Source organism: Typopeltis vanoorti, chromosome 24, assembly GCF_054136105.1.
Source record: "Typopeltis vanoorti isolate ZY-2024b chromosome 24, IOZ_Tvanoo_1.0, whole genome shotgun sequence".
In the NCBI taxonomy this organism is placed as follows: domain Eukaryota; kingdom Metazoa; phylum Arthropoda; class Arachnida; order Uropygi; family Thelyphonidae; genus Typopeltis; species Typopeltis vanoorti.
The window spans coordinates 45,557,909-45,578,269 of NC_143572.1; the positions used below are offsets into that span (position 1 = coordinate 45,557,909).

General features: G+C 33.7%; 1 protein-coding gene across 3 annotated transcripts in view; it reads right to left on the bottom strand.

Moving 5' to 3' along the window:
- The window catches only part of CycY (cyclin Y), a 154,983-nt gene that overhangs the window by 122,619 nt on the left and 12,003 nt on the right, over window positions 1-20,361 (bottom strand). For 2 of the 3 annotated variants that reach the window (XM_090413502.1, XM_090413503.1), the window contains one exon: window positions 13,701-13,960. The exons of the other annotated variant lie outside the window; for it this stretch is intronic. In XM_090413502.1, the coding sequence (XP_090269628.1) occupies window positions 13,701-13,842 (142 nt within the window). In that variant the 5' untranslated portion in view covers window positions 13,843-13,960. The remainder of the gene's footprint in view (window positions 1-13,700; window positions 13,961-20,361) is intronic. 3 annotated transcript variants of the gene reach the window in all.

The following is a 20,361-nucleotide window of genomic DNA, read 5'->3' on the forward strand; positions in this document are numbered from 1 at the left end:
AATATAAGAACATATGTTACCTTCATAACTGCTACTAGTATGTTCTTTCTTGTGGTTATATCAGTTGCTTTAATATAATTTTTGTCTAGGTGTTTATCAGAACTTTCTAGAACCCAATCCTTGTATGGAATAAGAGAGAAATTAGTCAAAACACTAAATTATCAGTATACAAGACAAGTGTTCAAACCAGTTTTAAGTTATGAATCTGAGAGTTGGGTTAGAAAGAAAGCACTTGATTAAAGTCTAATGACTACAGATATGAGGGTTCTGAGAAAAATTAGGAGAGTGAACCAATGGCATCACTCGCACAATCATATATTAAAAATGACGATATTAGAAAGGAACTTGACATTGTTAGCATTCAAGAGTATGTCAGCAGAGATAACCTAAGGTAGTATGGTCACTTAAATAGAATGGGTGAGGAAAGGTTAGCAAAACAGGTGTTTGATGCCAAGATGGCAAGAAAGAAACCCAGAGGAAGGCTAAGATCTAGGTGGATTGATTTAGTCAGAAGTGCCTCAGAAGCAAAAAATGTTAGATATCAGTATTGGAGTGCTCACAAGTAATAGATTGATTTGAAGGAAACTTGTTGATAAGAGATTAACAATAATGTAAATTTAATCATGTAGTTCTCTTCAAAACCTGAACACCCCTTCAGAGTATATCAGGAATTTGATATTTTACATAATGAATATGTTATGTAAAACTATCATTGCAGGCAGATAATTTCTAAAATAACTAATCATTATCATCATCAAATTCATGATATATCTCTCAAAAGTTGTATTAGGATACCATGATCTACTGAATCATTATAAAATTCCTATCAACAATTCTCCAAATCAGTCTGTTATCAGGATACCTATATGGTCAGATCTTATATTTGTCTAACAAAGCATGTCTTACTCAATTCAGCTAGATCTTAATCAGATCTTTTATTCCTAACATCCATGAATCAAACATTTTGTTTTGTTACCATTTCCTTTCTCATCCTGTTTAAGAGACCATACATATCACCAGATTAATACTGCTCATACATTCCAGAATGCTAACTCATACCTAATATATGACTCTGCCATTGAATACCATCTGTTCATGCCCCTAATTTCATTCAGAACTCTTAATATCTGTGGTTGCCAGTCTCTGATCAACTATTATTTCTAACACAGTTTTCAGATCAGCAAGTTAAAAATGGTTTAAATAATCTTGTTAATAGCTACTTTAGTGTTGAGACTAATTTTTCTCAAATTGCATATTTCTGAGGTCTATTTCTATATTTTGCCATCTTCACTGAAAATTGTGCCTCAATTGCTGAAATGTATTTGTGCCATAGTTTAATCACTCAAGATGCTCGAGATATTAAAAAAATATGCAGCTGATGTTTTCAATGTTCCTGACTATTTTCAGTCTTTTTATTGCTGATTTTCATACTTATTTATTACAGCAATTATTCAGTTCAGTTAATGAATCCTGCAGACTTGTACCAGGAATATAACATCATCTCCAGTTTTGATATTAGGTTTAATGCCACTTTCCTTCATAATGTGATTAGTATAATGTACCCTTGTTTTGCCCTCATTTTACATCACATAAAATTTTTCTTCACAATTTTAAGTGATGACTTACAGTTTGAATACAGACTGTATTGCTCAATGTCCTGTTTATGTTATAAAATTGTAGCATTTTGAACTGCAAGTTCTTGTATCTTAGATCAGTCGAAAAATTTAAACATTGTCATCACATCAAATTCCTGAATACGAGAGCTATAATTGATTAAGTTTATATTTTTACTATCTATCAATTTTTCTCTCCTGATTTGTCCTGTTAATTGTCAGGACTCCAACACTGTCAGATCTTATATTTCATTTTAATGAACTAGTCATATCAATCCTTGTCCAAATGGCATTGTTATGCTATAGATATTGTGACTGTTTGTGTTTGGATCAGATAAATATATAACACAGAATTTGGTCTTCTCTGAGCCTTTCTTCTTCCATCTTGGATTAAATGCTAGTTTAGCATACCTTCCTCTCCAAATATGTTTAAGTTACAATACCATCTTAGATCACTTCCATATTGTTAATTCTTACAATGTCAAGTTACTTTCTAATATCTTCATTTTTAATGTAATTCTGAGACTGATGCGATCTGTTCACTTCCTTAATTTTTCTCAGAAGCATCATATCCAAGATGTATAGACTTTGATCAGATGTTCTATATTTCTAAACCAGCTCTCACATTCATGAATTAAAATTTGAACACTTTCTTGTAGAATAAAAGTTTAGTATTTAGGCTAAATTCTTTCTTATTCCATAAATTTATTCGACTGGCTGTTCCATCATACCAGCTTTATTTATTCTGTTATCTATTTCCAAATTTAATTTATAATCTTCATTAAAAAGTGTCTAAATAGATGAAATGAATTACTTATTCTACAGGTTTGCAGAGAAAGCAGTTAACATCCTCGTTTCTATTTTCATAGTTTTTTTTTTTTTTTTTTTTTTTTTTTAAATAGCTTTGTTGTAGCAGTTATTCAGTTAAAGATCCTGAAGACTTGTACTAGACTTGTACTTCAGGAAACCATATAACTGAAGCGTATTGAATAGCTTCTCTCTTGGCACCTTGTCATATGCCTTTTCCAAATCGACAAAACTTAAATACTGATCTTTGTTATATTCCCATGCTTTCTCGACTATTTGTCATAAAGTGAAGATCTGATCCTGACAGCCTCTATTTGGCCTGAATCCAGCTTGTTCTTCACCAAGCTTTTCTTCCACAATTCTTCTCAACCGTTTCTCAAGTATACTTGCATAGATCTTGCCAGGAACACTCAGTAGGGAAATACATCTGTAATTCTCACATTCAGTTTTATTTCCCTTTTTATATATGGGTACTATGAGAGTTCTACTCCAATCATCAGGAATTTGTCCCTCTGTCCAGGCTTTCTGAACTATGCAGTGCAGCCACTGTAAGACTTTTATACCACCATACTTCAGCATTTCTGGTCGAATATCATCTACTCCTGCTGCCTTTCCACATTTCAAGCCTATGATGGCTTTTTCTACTTCAAGTATGGATATGTATTCCTGACTGCATGCCTGGTCAGTGTTTTTTAATCACTATGCTGTCATCACTGCTTATTTCATTTAGCAGTTTTTCAAAGTAATTACTCCATACTTCAAGGATATCTTTTTCTCCTGTTTTCATGTCACCTTTATCATCTCTAACTCCTTTTACAGCACTCTTTCCTTTCTTAAGCTTCTTCAACAACCTCCAGAATATTTTGCCACCTTCTTGATATTTATTTTCTATATTCTTGCCAAAGTCCTCCCATGACTTTTGTTTAGCTAGTTTTACACACTGTTTAGCTTTCTTACATTTGTCTCTGTATTCTGTAAGAGTAAAAGCCGACTTATTTGACAGGAACTTTTGATATGCTTTCTTCTTTTCCTTCACTGCCTCTTTAACTTCCTGTGTCCACCAGGGAGTTCTGATTTTTTTATCCTTGCACACAACCTCACCACATGCCTCTCTGGCAGAATCAATCAATGTTTTCTTCAGAGTTTGCCACTGAATTTCCAAGGTTTGATTCCTATTCTCAAACTCTTTCATTTTATTTTCAATAATCTTTCTGTATTTTAGTCTACAGTTTGCATCTGAGAGCTGCTCAAATTTTATTCGCTTTAAAACTTCATTGCATGTTATTCTTTTCAATATGATATTCAATTTTATCCTGCTCAAGACTAAATAGTGATCACTTCCAATTTCAAATCCTCTGTACACTCTGGTGTCCTGCACCAAGGAGAAAACATCACTATCAACAATAACATAGTCAATGAGACTTTTCTTATTCCTAGCCTCTTCTCTCCATGTGAATTTGTGCACATTTTTATGTTGGAACATGGTGTTAGTAATAACCAGTCCATGTCCTGAGCAGAAATCCAACAGATATTTGCCATTATTATTAGCTTTGCTCTTTTCTCCAAATTTTCCCAAAATATTTTTGTATATCTCACAATCATTTCCTACTCTGCTATTTAGATCCCCAACAAGGACCAACTTTTCCTTTTTCATTGTGTCAGTTGCTTTTTCTAAATCCTCAAAAAATTCCTCCACTTCTACCTTAATAGAACCTTCTGTGAGACCATAGGCACAAATAAGTCTCATTGTCCAATTCCCCATTCTCATATTTGCACACATTACTCTACTTGAGACTGACTGCCATTCAAGAAGATTAGCCTCGTATTTTGTGTTAAATACTATGGCTACTCCTTCTTTTCCTTGATTGTCATTGCCTGAATATAACATTTTGTATTTATTGCTCAGAAAGATCTCACCAGTTTTGGTCTTTTTTGTTTCAGTCACCCCTATTATGTCGATCTGGTACTTATCTAATTCCTCATCTAGATCCATTTCTTTGCCATTCAGGCTTCTTACATTTATAGTACCAATCTTTAACTCTGTTGATGTTGAATTGGGGTTTGTTTTCAGATTTGTTCCAGTAGCTGACTTTTCGCTGTTCGCCCTGGTTCCCTGGCGAAAACAACGGGGGCCTTGTTTAACCGGGCTACGCCCCAGCCGGCATGAAATTTTGTCATGGCGTTCCATCATTTTTTATTTTGGTTTAACCAATAAGAATACAATTTTGTCGGCTAAATCCCAAATTGCCAGACCATCCTCGTTCGTTCAGTATCAAAGTAGATACCCAACAGGGTGCACCACGAGAAGGTGAGGATTAGACATTAGGTAAGAAGCCCTGGTCGGTTCTCTGCATTCCGTTAAAGGCTATGTGGAGGTCTCCTCTCAGTTATACAGCTTTGACCCTTAAGCACCCCATAACTATACATAACTACTAATAACTATTTTTATATGTTGTACTGACATATTTACTTACCCATATTTACATGTCACAAAAGGAAAGTACAAAGTCATAGGGAAGTTAAATCTGAAGAAAAAATATAACAAATGATGTTATAAGATGAATCACAAGAATGTGTGAAATTACAGATATATTTTCATAAACTACTTCACAATCTCACAAAATTTCAATTACGAACGTGATCAACTTATCCTTGTTGTTGTCATAAAATGCAAATTTGATACAGATGTCATAGATTTCCTGCACTTTTGCAAAGACACAATCAAATGATTCTACAAATATATGTGTACCAGAAAGCCTCTAAGTCAATGTCATTAGCATTACTGATAAATAGGAATGTAGAGTATACTATACTTCCACCAGTAATCAGACTCTTCCATTAACTTCTGATATTTCTATGTACAAACTCAGAGTTGTTAAATTTAGAATCTTTTGCCAGCAACTCCAAATGATTTTGTTTCTGCCACATTGTTCATTCTCAGATGAATGTGATAAACAATGCAATTTTAATGAGGAAGTTAATTACTAAAAAAATTTACTTTCAGCAAAATGGTGTGTGTAGGCATTGTTTAACATATAATGATGAAATGGAAAAATTATTTTGTTCTTTGTCTTGCATTTTTGCAACGATTTAGATAATTCTTTATTTATTACTGGATTCAATGTAAATCACACTAGACATATATAACAGCAAACCACAGAACAGATATGATATCTGTGCAACTCATGCAAATTCTACTGAAGAGTATATTTTAAAAACTAATCAGAGATCTGTCAAGTTTATTTACAAGACAGCAAACTGGAAAGTTGCAAGAAAATCAAATTATGATGGGGATAACTAAAATGATAAAACTGATTGGAAAGTAGGACTCAGCTATAGAGAAAGCATAAATGAGGTGGCATATACCATTACTCAATGAAAATATTGATCATGGTAACTTCTTTGAGGTTAATTTTTACTTATTACAAATTTGATCTGACATTGTATACTGACAATTTAGCACAGAAAGTCGACAACACCATGATAGATACAATATAAAGGAGTGAGGAAATATGCAGCCATCAATGTCCAAAACTACTGCAAATTCAGTTACTGATTCCATTAGTCAGCTTAAACAAAATGTGTGATGAAATAATGATGAAATAAAAGCAGAAATGTGATACAGATGTGTTGTATTTGTATACATATAGTTTCAGTGACATTAACATTCATGTGATTAATGCTTGATTGTTTCAGATACATGACAAACAGTACTATCCACAAACACTTAGTCAAACTGAACATTAACAACTCAGAATTTATTGTGCAATTTAGATTGCAGCATTTTTTTTTTTAAATCTAAATATCAATTTAAGAAAATGTATTGGTAAATCTACTGATGCAGTCTCCAATATACAAGGTGAATACAAAAGGTTTTCTGCATGGCATGACTAAAAACTAGACATTATGCCAAATGCATGTATGGTGCCATATAAGTGTTTTGAACTCATAACTACAAACAACTATCAGACCTACATAAGCATGTGAAAATTTGCTTAATTGAAGTATGTTTCAGTTTTTGGAGAAACTTGCTGGTGGACAAAAGACAGAACTACAATATTTGGTCGTGCAAAGATGTTACATTTTGTCATATAATACAACATTTGATGAAATTTCAGAATATGATAAATTGAACAAAAGATGCACAAAAAGAGAGCTATCTTGGATTTTTGCGTTTGTTTTAACATAACTATAACTGCTAAACAACATGCATCATGAAATGAATATCATTAGTACATGGGAAGCAGTCAAGGGTTGTTTGAGCAAGGCAGTATCAGAGTGCAAAGGTCAGGAGGATAAACCACAGAGATTAACACATTCACATCAAGGCAATTATAACTTTCTCGCCGCAAACCTAATAATCTGGAGAAGCGAGCAGAATTCCCAGCAATTTCGTTCCTGCATGTCATTGGACACACCTCTTTTTGTGTTGGTTTCTTCGATTGTAATTAATCCCACACAGTGGGGGAGGGGAGGAATGCTCTTTTCTGAATATATTAAATAACAATAATTAAAGAGAATGATATATATGAATATGAGTTACTATACTTTATTTACTAAAAGATGTAAATAATAGCAAATATAAGGAAGAGAAAATATATTATGAATTATTTACATCTGTGATAATATATGTGTGCTTGTGATATAAGTATCTGAGGGTGGAGTGAAGAATAAACTCCACTTTCATATTTGCATTTATGATGGGCATAATTAAAAAAAAAACTATGAATAGAAGGAAAGGGATTTGTTTGCAAAATATAAATCACTAACCAATAAGAAACAGCAATAATATATATTGCTAGCTCAGTACATAACTATAGGGCGGGGCTTTCTTATGATCTAATAATGCTGATAACGTGATTTGTGTGGGTATGGTAGAAATGCATGTGAGTTGACAGAGGGGCAAATCATCTTGTACAATTTATTGTGCTTATGTGTATTTCTTTTTATATATATATATATATATATATATATATTTCACTTTATATTCTGATTATTCTTTTATTTACTAATGATTAGTGCTTTTTTCTTTTTAAATAGTAATATAACATATTCATAAATAATTTTGTTCTTAATGAGTTAAATTCTTAAAATTCACTTGTCTACCTGGAGTTCCACAATCTCGAGTTGTAAATAAGTAGATCTGTATATCTTTTAGTTTCTCTTAGAATAAATTCCATTAGGTCATCAGTTAGAAATGCAGAGCATGCTGCAGATAGATGTTTCTGAATCAAGCGGTAAAAGTAGCTCATCATCTCTTGCTGAACCAGTACTGCCTCATTACTTACCAGATTCCATTCATTTGAAACTGAAAATTAAGAAACCTTACTTTGTGAAATATCTTCCTCGTCAGATGAGGAACTGCTCTGTAGATACAATACCTGACTGAAATCATTATCTGAATTATTCACACCATCTTTGAAAATTCAAACTGCATCAGATGCAGTTTGAATTTTTTTCCTTTTTGACAGCAGCTCAGGAAACTCATCAATAGAACATCTGGATTTCCTACATGTTTCAAGTTTGTTGGTTTTCAACAGATGCATTCCTCTAATAGAATATAGGAGGATTCATTTTCAGTTAGGAATAGATAAATTTTTAATCACTACATGTATATTGTCCAAAGACTGGAAGCAGCTGTCCCTATATAGTGAACATGTCCTCCCCCTACTGCAGATGCAAGATAAACTTGTAGTTTTATTGTATCACTGAATTTGCAGTCTGTGTCATATATTTGTCAACAAATAGTGCAATTAATGACAACTGGGATAAAAACTGCACTATCTAATGAAACTTGTGTCCCCTCCAACACAGAAACTATGCTGCACCAACTCAAGCAAAACCATTTGTTATACTGATAATCACAGTATCTAAATAAAAACAATTGTCCTAACATTTGTCCAAATTTTCAATTACATGAAATAAGTGTTTGTTCGATTACATCTGAAATTTTCAATGTCATTATGACAGATCACAAATGTTAACTTCTACCAAAAGAGTTGCCACTAACATGACGTATAAGCTTTGTATCAGTGAGTCCACCTGACGTGTAAGCAGCACACAAACTTCGTAATGAGAAATCCTGTGGGGTATGATAAATGTGCAAAACACTTCCCGATGTGAATGTGTTAAATGGATGACTAGCAATATAAAGCAGAAGCTACAAAAAAGCATTACAGAAGGAATATAAACAATGCAATCAGCAGCCTATGAGCAATATAAAGCACAAACAAGAAGGGTAACTTGTATGGTAGGGAAGGCTAAATCAGATTTTGAGAAAATTAGCTAAGCAGGCGAGAATAAATTCAAAAGTTTTTTTTGCTATGTAACAAGAGAAAGAATTATTATGGAAAGATAATTTTACCCTGTGCTGATGGTAGGAAAGTGACAGAAGCAGAAGAAATAGTTCAGTTAATAGTTCACTAAGTAATCGCTTCACAAGGGTATATCATCCTGGTAGTGACTTTGCAGTTACTAATGTGACAAAGATGAGAGAATTGAGGTAAATACACTGGAGGAACTCAGTATATTGAAAAATATCAATGTGAATGCAGCAGTGGGCCTGGACGATAAGTCAACTCCTGTGCTATGAGAATGTATAAGTGAACTGGCAATACCTCTGATGAAGTTGTTTAATCTAAGGCTCAGCTGTGGCAAGGTTCCAAGAGAGTGGAAAGAGGATAAGACAGTTCCACTACATAAAGGTGGCTCCAAGACAGACATAGTAAATTACAGACCAATTAGTACCTCTGGAGTGGCAGTTCAAGTATTGGAAAAGTTGGTTAAAAGTAAAATTCGGGAATGGGTGGATAGGAATATGATGCTCTATAGGGAGCAGCAGGGCTTTGTAAAAGGTAAGTCCTGCCTTAGTAATTTATTCACATTTCATAATAAAGTGACGGCTAAATTGGATAAAGGAAATGGCTACACCATGCTGCTGGATTTTGCAAAAGGCATTTGATAGGATATTGCATGAAAACCATTACATAAGTTGGAGCAAATGAGAATGGATATGAGGCATGGATTAAGGGGATGGCTAATAAACATCAAAGGTTGTTTGCATGGAGGAATGCAATCAGGGTGACTAGCAGAGTGTTTCAAGGCTCGCTGTACTAGTACCACTATTCTTTAATTTGCACATTAATGACATAGCAGAAGATTTAAAGGGGAATATTCAGTTGTTTGCCAATGATGCAAAACTAGTAAGGGCAATAGTTAAGTTGTGATGTATCTTACATGATGATCTAAATAAATTGGCACTGTGGGCAAAGAACAATAGTTATCAATTCAATGTTAAAATGTAAGGTAATGCATTTCAGGATTTGAGAAAATTTGGAGAAAAGGACTAAAAATTAATCAATAAAAAACCCAAAATAATGATTAATACCAGGCAGAATCAGTTAAATGATACATGTGTGAAACAATAAATGCAAAACTGATAGAAGTGGGAAATTGAAATTGAAAACGTGAAACAATTTAAATACTTAGGAATAATGATTACTAGCCAACCAAATGAGATGGTGGAAGTGCAGAATCAAATCAAGAGAGGTAATCATGCTTTCTATTCTCTCTCTCATGCATTCTCAGTTCAAAAGATATCCACTGGAAGACTAAAGTAAAAATATATAAATCGATAATTCGTCCAGTCATTACCTATGAATGTGAAACCTGTAAGTAAATTGTATCTTGCTGTAAATGTGATATTTACAGCAAGAGGAGAATTTGATTTCAGCTTTTGAAAGGAAAATCCTTAGAAAATGTTTTTGGACCAGTGAATGATAATGGTTTCTGGAGAATCAGATACAACTCTGAGTGATATCAACTTTATAAAGAACCTACAATATCCAGTGTAATCAAGTTCTAAAAGCTGCAGTAGGCAGGACATGTTTTTCGTAATGGAAATGATAGTATTCTTATGAAGACAGTCAACAGTAATATCATTGTAAAAGGCCAAAAGGAAAACCTAGAACAAGATGGAGAGACACCATTAGTCAAGAAAGCCACATTATACTAAAGTGTCTAAGCAGGAGAAGTAAATTTTTGTCAGAAGAGAGGCAGAAGCAACAAACCCAGGAGGCTAAGGTTCAATTTGGAGTGTAGAGCCATAAGAAGGTGAAGTTATTATTCCATAACTATTTTTATCATTATGTGTATATAGTTTCTTTCTTTTTTTTTTTTTTTAAGACAAATTGGCCTACTATTGACAGACAAGGAAGATCAGTCACCATCCACATAGAAAAACAAAAAATACATCTGTAACCATGACTATGGTCAATCAGCCTTGCAGACCATGTTCTATTGCAGGTTAGAAAGACTGTTTTTAGAATCAGCTTAATCTGAATAAATATAGATGAATAAAATTTCTTGAAATATGGGAAACACTACTCCTTTGAGTCTCAGTTTATATCTGAGGCCTCCAACAAGTGGTCAGTCATAGAGGGCACCCCACCTAATTAGGACTATTTTTTTAAATAACGAAACCTGTGGTGCGTTCATAATTAGAAGAAACACACGTATAAACCACAGTGAAAATTATTTAATTGTAAATATTTCATCCTAAGTATCTTAGGACATCATCAGTACAGTATTTAAACAAAAATTAGGAATAACATACAGTTAGGGCGCATGATTACAATAGAATCTCATGAAAACGTGCATAACGTGCTAAAGTAGTACAAAAAAAAAAAAAAAAAAAAAAAAAAAAAAAAACGTTAATTATTTAACACAGTTTTGTATGATAATTTCCCATACTTTAGGAATAGTAAGAACGTCGTTGCGGTTTAGGTTTGGTCTGTGTAGTAGGGCTTCAGAACTTTCTTTGTATAAACGTTCATGTTTAAATAAAGATCTATGTAAAAGTTTAGCCTTTTCCCAATGGATCCTATGGTTTGGATTTTCAATTCCGTGTTGAGAGAGGCCAGATTTCTGCGGTTTAAGAAGACGAATGTGGTCTTGATGTTCCGAGATGCGTTTCTGAACAGACCTACCTGTCTGTCCAAAGTAAGATAATTTGCATGAGCATGGAATCTCATAAACACCAGGTAACATCAAGGGTGAGAATTTGTCCTTAGGAGAAGGTAATAAGTTGTAAATTTGGTTGATAGGTTTGTAAGTAGTGGCAAAATTGTATTTCTTCATAATTTTAGAAAGACGTTCTGAGATGCCTTTAACGTAAGGTATGGGAATCCTATGCACTTCTTCCTGTCTGGTTTGATGTATGCAGAAGTGACTGATGATTTTTTGAGATTATATCCATTTAGGATGGCTGTATTTTTGATAACTTCTAATTCCTGGTTTAAAGATTCTTCAGAGGAGCAGAATTTGTGTGCTCTGGAAACTAGTGATTTAATAATGCCAGATTTCTGAGATGGATGATGAGCAGAAGAATTGTGAATGTAGGCTTGCGAAAGACGGAAGTGGCGATGGAACCGTCTTCTTTTCTTTTGATGTGTAAATCCAAAAAAGAGATACCCTGTGGAGATTCTTTTTCTAACGTAAAGTTGATGCGATGATGAAGAAGGTTAATTTTATCTAGAAACAGTTGTAATTCAGGTTCGGGATGATTCCATACTGCAAATACGTCATCGACATATCTTAGCCAAATTTTTGGTTTGGGTTCAAAAGTGAATATTTTTTCCTCAAGGTGTTCTAGAAACAAATTTGCTAGGTTTGGGATCTCCTTTATCACCAAACCTAGCAAATTTGTTTCTAGAACACCTTGAGGAAAAAACATTCACTTTTGAACCCAAACCAAAAATTTGGCTAAGATATGTCGATGACGTATTTGCAGTATGGAATCATCCCGAACCTGAATTACAACTGTTTCTAGATAAAATTAACCTTCTTCATCATCGCATCAACTTTACGTTAGAAAAAGAATCTCCACAGGGTATCTCTTTTTTAGATTTACACGTCAAAAGAAAAGAAGACGGTTCCATCGCCACTTCCGTCTTTCGCAAGCCTACATTCACAATTCTTCTGCTCATCATCCATCTCAGAAATCTGGCATTATTAAATCACTAGTTTCCAGAGCACACAAATTCTGCTCTTCTGAAGAATCTTTAAACCAGGAATTAGAAGTTATCAAAAATACAGCCATCTTAAATGGATATAATCTCAAAAAATCATCAGTCACTTCTGCATACATCAAACCAGACAGGAAGAAGTGCATAGGATTCCCATACCTTACGTTAAAGGCTTCTCAGAACGTCTTTCTAAAATTATGAAGAAATACAATTTTGCCACTACTTACAAACCTATCAACCAAATTTACAACTTATTACCTTCTCCTAAGGACAAATTCTCACCCTTGATGTTACCTGGTGTTTATGAGATTCCATGCTCATGCAAATTATCTTACTTTGGACAGACAGGTAGGTCTGTTCAGAAACGCATCTCTAACATCAAGACCACATTCGCCTTCTTAAACCGCAGAAATCTGGCCTCTCTCAACATGGAATTGAAAATCCAAACCATAGGATCCATTGGGAAAAGGCTAAACTTTTACATAGATCTTTATTTAAACATGAACGTTTATACAAAGAAAGTTCTGAAGCCCTACTACACAGACCAAACCTAAACCGCAACGACGTTCTTACTATTCCTAAAGTATGGGAAATTATCATACAAAACTGTGTTAAATAATTAACGTTTTTTTTTTGTACTACTTTAGCACGTTTTCATGAGATTCTATTGTAATCATGTGCCCTAACTGTATGTTATTCCTAATTTTTGTTTAAATACTGTACTGATGATGTCCTAAGATACTTAGGATGAAATATTTACAATTAAATAATTTTCACTGTGGTTTATACGTGTGTTTCTTCTAATTAATTAGGACTAGTCTTTTATTCACATTTCATTAGTGTGTGTGTGTTACAAGTTTTGTATTGTACACTCTGAAGATATCTCTGTGATGACTAAGATGAAATACTAGAAGCATTAAATAGTGTTTTTGATCCTTTTCCACTGCTGTTTTACTCCATTAAGCTTACAATATGAGTTCCTCCTAGCACTTAAGTCTTAATACATACATGCTTGTGCATCTCCTTCCAAGGCTAAAACTAGACAGAAATTCCTTTAATCCAGGTTCAACAACTCTAAGATTCTGGCATATAAACTTTCAATCTGATGTTGAGGGATATTCCTATCCATTTTCATCCACTAGGTTGCCAAATATTTTGACTTTGTTACCAAATAAATGTTAAAAAGAAAAGTAGTCATAAACAACAGCAACAATGACAACAAAAATGCAATGCAACAAATTAGGGACAATATTACCTTCGGGTTCCCTTTCACTTATATGCTGAAGGTTTGATACACTTTCCTCTTGATGAACTTCCTCATCTGGAGAGTAATTGTCTTCTAATTTTCTGTCCAGTCTAGGACTAGTACAATTACAGCATGATAACTTGTTTCCCATCTTCCTTATGGAAACCACTGGGCAAATACCCAGTTAGTTGCTACGTTTCTACCTAACGAAATGCTTTCAAGAACATTTTGATGCATATGGATAACATCATACCTGATACCAGCAACACCTGGATAAATAAAATACTATTATGTCACTAAAATTTAAAAATTACTGGAAATCTTTAAACAGTATGCATAAATAAGCAAAAATAAAAAGTTTCATTTAAGCTTTTTACTCTAGTAAAACTATCTAAAAACTGTAGAAGCATGAAAATGCAAGAAAATAAAAGGAAAGGAATGAATCTAACTTCAAAAAGAAAGGGAAAGTATTTAAACTTATCTGAATTCTCTTATCATCTGACACTATTATAAAAAGGCATACTGCAAAAGAATTCTTGCAGAGCAAAATTATTCCACAGCAACTGAACTTAGAACCATTTGTTGCTTATATATTCTGGATACTACAGTCACTCTTAATAATAATAACAGTTTGCCAGTTTTAACATAATTTGCATAGTTTCTGAATCATTGTCATTAAAAATGGTTTGATTTAAAGAAAAAATAAATCTTTAGAGATACATTAGATATCCAAAATACGAACTAACTTAAATTCTGTTCAGTCCAAATGTAAGTTCTGAAACATTTTCTAATGTTTTGCTCATCTGAAATGGCTAACAATTGCATCTGTTAGTCATTTCTATGTAAAACCATATATATGTGGCTAACAAATTTGTATGAAAATCCTGAAAACCAAACCCAACCTGGCTGAGCACAATTCATACTATGCTACCAAAAGTTATGGGACACCTTACTAAATACAGGAAGACTGATGCGACTATTAATATGAAAATTTTGTGGCTTTTAAATGAGATTTAGAGTTCTCAGAAGTCAGTTTGATCTTTTATACCTAGCATTAATTACAGTGAAAGAATTAGCATTTAAGAGGAGAATCACAACTGGATGTCATTTGGGTGTCTGAACAGTGGTACTGCAAAGTAATTCCAAGTTCACAGTTGACAACATTCCAAAGAAATGAAAGTCCACAAGTAATGGTGACCTGGAAATACAACCAAATAAAATACTGAATCCTTCAAGAGGTTAGTTACCTCATCATGCTGTCAGACAAACTTTCTTATGAAATGTGAGCAGTTGCCAGAAGTCAATTCAGTGTTTCCCTGAAAGCAGAGAGCTGAATGATATGAATTTAAGGAAGAACTATACATCTGAGAAAATTTTTTTTAATAATGAATAAACATTATAGATGAACATAGGCCAAACACATAGAAACTGGACTATGAAGCAAAGAAAATTAGGGCTGTGAAGTGAAGAGTGCTGGCTTGATTGGCCGAGTGGTTATAATATCTGCTCTCCAACCAACAGGTTGTGGGTTTGAATCCTGCCATGGGTCTGGATGTTTATGATTGTGTTTAGATGGGAGATGAATTTTATCACCTGGTATGAACCCACTGCCCTGCTTATTTGAGGCCTGAAGTGGTTTGAAAAAGTTCCATGTTTCGTCTGTAGAGCAGGGTTTCTGGTTTACATAAAAAATATTAAAAAAATGCAAAAAAATTATAAAAATTAATAAAAAAAATTGAATAAAAAATTCTTAGCCCACTTATGGTACTAATGTACTACAGGCTTATAACCCTTTGTGAGTGGGATCCAAAAAAACATCTTCCCATAAGATGAAGATGTTTTTGAAACAAAGCATTTTATTTATTTTTTTGGGACAGTTTAAGCGGTGTATTGATGTCAAGCTACTTCTCATGATACTGTTCAATTCTACTAATGTGGAACTAATAACATAATACTTCATATCATGAAATGATTGATTGCAAACTACCATTCAAACCAAGACCTACCTGAACTTCATTTATCTGTGAAAATGCAAACAAAAAAAATTAGAGCATGGTAAATGACATGTAATCAGTTTACTTTGCCAATACAAAGCAGTGGAGCAAAATAAAACCAACTTTATACCAGAAACTGGTATAAAATTATCCACATGTTAGAGGCTACCTCTATATAGTGACCAAAGACAAAAAAATGTATTATTAAGTCCATGAAGACATCTTTCTTTATAACTGCAAATGTGTTGTAGCAGTATTTGATCAAATAGTAAATATCATAACTGAAAAAAAAAAGTAATAAAATGAACTTTGCAAGGGAAGCATGTGTTAATACAGTTGTCTGCATAACTATTATGTTTGAGGGTATTACAATGCATATTGAATAGTAATTAGAATAAGTTTAATTAATACTTTTAATATTTCAGCAAAGTCAAATTGCCAACATAAATTAAATACCAATGGGCTGAAGGTCTAAGAATAAGTGCTTCCCAAATTTGGGGCAGTTTTATGCACCTAAATTTGTTGAGGTTTAGAAAATTTCTCAGGGCTGAGGCAGATTTCAGTAGGCCTCTCATATTCGTATTAGCTGTGATGCAATAGTGGCCTTCTTCCAGCATCTCAGTGGTGGGCATTCATAGCATAGTCCAGTGCTTCCCAAACTTCTGGATGTCAGGGCCCCCTTTGCAAAAATTAAAATATTTCACAGCCCCCCCCCTCGAAAAAAAAATCGTAATAGAGAGATATATTATTATATTCAATACAAAACATACACAGCGAATATTGCAAAAATCAAATGCATATATTACATTTTTTGCCTCTTACCGTTTGGTTCTGAAGACGATACGGGCTGTTCTGGTAAAATATGAAATACTGTGCTTTTTTTTTTTTTTTTTTTTTGAGTCTGTTTCTGCTTCTTTTTTTTTAACACAATCAGAAGAGATTGTTCACGGGATTTTTTTTTTATTTTATTTTTTTTTATCAACCACTTATCCATCTCAGGGTGTTAAATTTTTTAACGTAGAATAGGTCAAATAATATCACCACTTACCGATACTGGCACACCACAGACTGACAACATGAAATTAGTGAATATTACCTGAATAAGGGAATCCCGAACCATGAATATTTTTCTTTTTTTGTGATTTTTCTCCCTTTACAGTAATTAAGCCTAATGCGAAACAGACAGTAAAGGCAGGTTATTAAAACGTGCATATGATTGGTGCGGTATTAACAAAAGATCGCGCAACCGAAAGATAAAATCATAGCTGACAACTGAGTTGAAATGCTAACTCTCTTCAACCGAATTCCATATGTGAAACTGCCATAACATCCATTATGTATATATTACTTAGTTTTAACACTTTTACGAATTTTAACACGTTTACAATTTTAACACGTTCGGTTGAATTTTATTGCTACCTTGGGAAATCGAACTCGCACACATCTAATTAATAACAATAGTTTTTAGTTAGATACTGTGTTTGCCCATGCAACATATGGTTTTGTTTCAGTCTATATATACAGTATAATTTCTGTATGAGGGGACATGTGATTCATTAATTAGTGTGTTTTTATCCCAGTTGTCTCTAATTGCACTATTTGTTGAGAAATATATTACACAGACTGCTCATACCTTATTCACTGGCATAATAAAAGTACTTGTTTTTATTGCCTCTGCAGTATAGTGGCTGTTAGGAAGGGCGTGTTGTTTTGCCACTGCAAGCGAGTTACTATCTCCCCACATGAACTTGTTTAAGCTTTTTTCATGTGTGAAGTATATGCGAAACTTTTATTGGTAACAGAAAACTAGCTCGGATGACAGTGATAATATAAAACGAGTTTTGATATGTATATAAAGTCAATATCAATAGTGCCTGATTACGAACACGTGATGAAAGGGACAGGAAGATTTGGAGCTTCCTTGTAGAGCATTCGAAGTAAATACAATTAACCACTGCTTTGAAATGAAACATATGAATAAGCAATATTTACTAATATTCATTAAGCGCCGAAATACGCAGAAAGCAAAGTTTGTGAACCAACACCAACGTGTTAATTTTTCCATTAAAATATAAAAAATAACAAAATAGAAATAATAAAAGTTAAATACGTTTCTTTTAAAATAAAAAAAATCTACTTAGTCTTAAAACATTTTAAATTTGTTTTCATTATTTCACGGCCCCCAAGGGGGCCGCGGCTCACAGTTTGGGAAGCGCTGGCATAGTCAGCAAGTCCAAAGTGGCTGTAATAGTAATGTTCTGGAGCCCCCCCTCCAGAACAGAGGAAAGGATGCAGTTATGGGATTTTAATATTTTTTTGGTATCAGTTCTGATAAGTGCCCAACTACTGAACTTAATCAAATTTTTAAAACTTTCTTAGCAAATGGCTACAATCCCCCCCACCCCAATAAAGAATTAAACCCTACTTTAAAGGAATTCTCCAAACAAATAACATGGATCCCTTGCAAATTCAATCTATATGCTTCCTCCAAAGCAGCTCAGAAACTATCTTCCTTCTGATCATCTACAAAGGATACATTACCACCTAAAAGATAGATACCTAGTAAAGAAAGAGGTGGTAGTGTATCAGGTATTCTGCTCATGTCATCTTTGTTATTTGGACAGACTGGCTGTTCTGCCTTGATCAGAACTACATTATGTTTTTGGAATCTGATAAGTCTAGCCTTGCTTCTCATGCTATTGATGCTATGCACAGTTTTTTGGAAATAGTCAAAACTTTTTCATTCCAGCAAGTTCAAATTTGTTGACTTTTCCCTGAAACATGAAATCATCCAAACCTCAACCATTCAGATGCATGCCAATATCTAAATTTTGGGAAGTGATCACTATTAATTGTTCATAACTTTTTTATTAATTATTTAAAAAAAAAAATTTGCCTGTGCTGATGGCCATGTAATGTTGGATGAAATATATTAGTTTTTGATTAAAATTTTTATTTTTTGTAATTCCCTCCCCCAGTAAGCCATACGTTTTTTTAAATAAGTTTTACTTTTATTTGATACCATGCCAGATGTCCAACAGATGCTCAGCTAGACGTGACTAACCACATTTGTGTGGTGTATATATTTCTTGTGTTTTTCAAGGTAGATATTGGCAGATCACCTAGTTTGTCCATAATATGACAAGTTGTAAGAACAAGGGACCTTGTACACACATGAAACAGAGAGAGAGAGGAGGGGAGGAAGTTGATCCTTAGAGGAGTGGATAAAGACAGTTGACTTCATGAGGTTTAAAAGCAGTACAGAGATTTCTTTAAATTTCTGGATATTTTCTCTGAGATGTGTGCTGAATATTGACCTTGTATCCATTAGACAGGAAAGTATGGCAGATAAGAGTTCAGTTGTGAGGGAAGCCTGGTTGGAACAGAGGCTGGAGGCTCTGTTAACAAGGTTTTATGATACCATATTGTGGTAGGGAGGAGTTTATGAACCTAAGTGGGTACATTTTTCTGTAAACTGAAAAAGCAAAAGTGCTATTTGGAGGATGTGTGCTAATGGCAAAATTGCAGAGATAAGTGCTGTCCAAAATTTAGTTTTCAGTAGTGTCAATATCACTGTTAATTTTGAATCATTCTTTATTCTCCAATTTCTCTTTTTAACATCACTGATCTCTTCACTTTTGCCATCTCTCCACACAAGTTACTTTGCTTGGAAGTTCACATCTATATAAACAACATACAGCTATGCTCTCTCTAGCTAATTTCTATATGGACCACTTTGAAAAACATTGTCTTGATATTAACCATTCTCAAACTTTTATCTGACTAAGATACACTGATGATGAGTTTTTCATTTGGCCACATGACATACATCATCAGAGTGATTGCTTCACCTCAACAGCCCCAGAATGCAATTCACTACAGAAAAAGAAAATAGTGTATCTTTTCTAGACACTAATCGCCCATCTTCTCAATGATGCCACTCTTTCAGTTTACAGAAAACCTATCTACACAAATATTCATAAACTTTCCAATCAGTCCCCTCCCACCAACACATTATGGTATTGTTAAAGCTCTTGTTAATACAGCCATCTCTTCTCTGAACTCTTCTTTATATTCCCTACCTTCCTATCAAATGGATGCAATGTCAAAAAAAATTAACAAAATTGTTCTATTAACAAAATTAACAATATAACAGAATAATACATAGCAGTATGATATGTATGTCCCTCTTGACATACATATCATACTGCTATGTATTATTCTCTATATCTAGAGCACCTCAGTAAAAATAGCAAGAACTTAAAGGAATATAATCTCTGCATTGCTTTAAAACCTCAGCAACTTGTCATGTGGAAAAACAGGGAGATCTGATTTAAAGAACACAAGAAACATATCTGATGCCATAACTATAGTCAGTCATGTCAGTCACCACTTAAAAGAAATCAGCTTAGCTAGGTGTCATAATTTCATGATATAAAGCATAAAATGTTCCTTCCTCCAACCCATTAACCATCTGCTTAAAACTGCAAGCTATGTAAAATAAAATGCACTGAAGAATTGAAACTTGGCATTTCAAATCTTCAGTACATTTCATTGCTGAGTCATGATATTTGATTTTCAGCTTGCTACATAGATCTGCAAGTCACTTACTACTTCATTATTCATTCATTCATTCATTTATCAGTGGCTTTAACAGGCATTAAATACCCACAGCC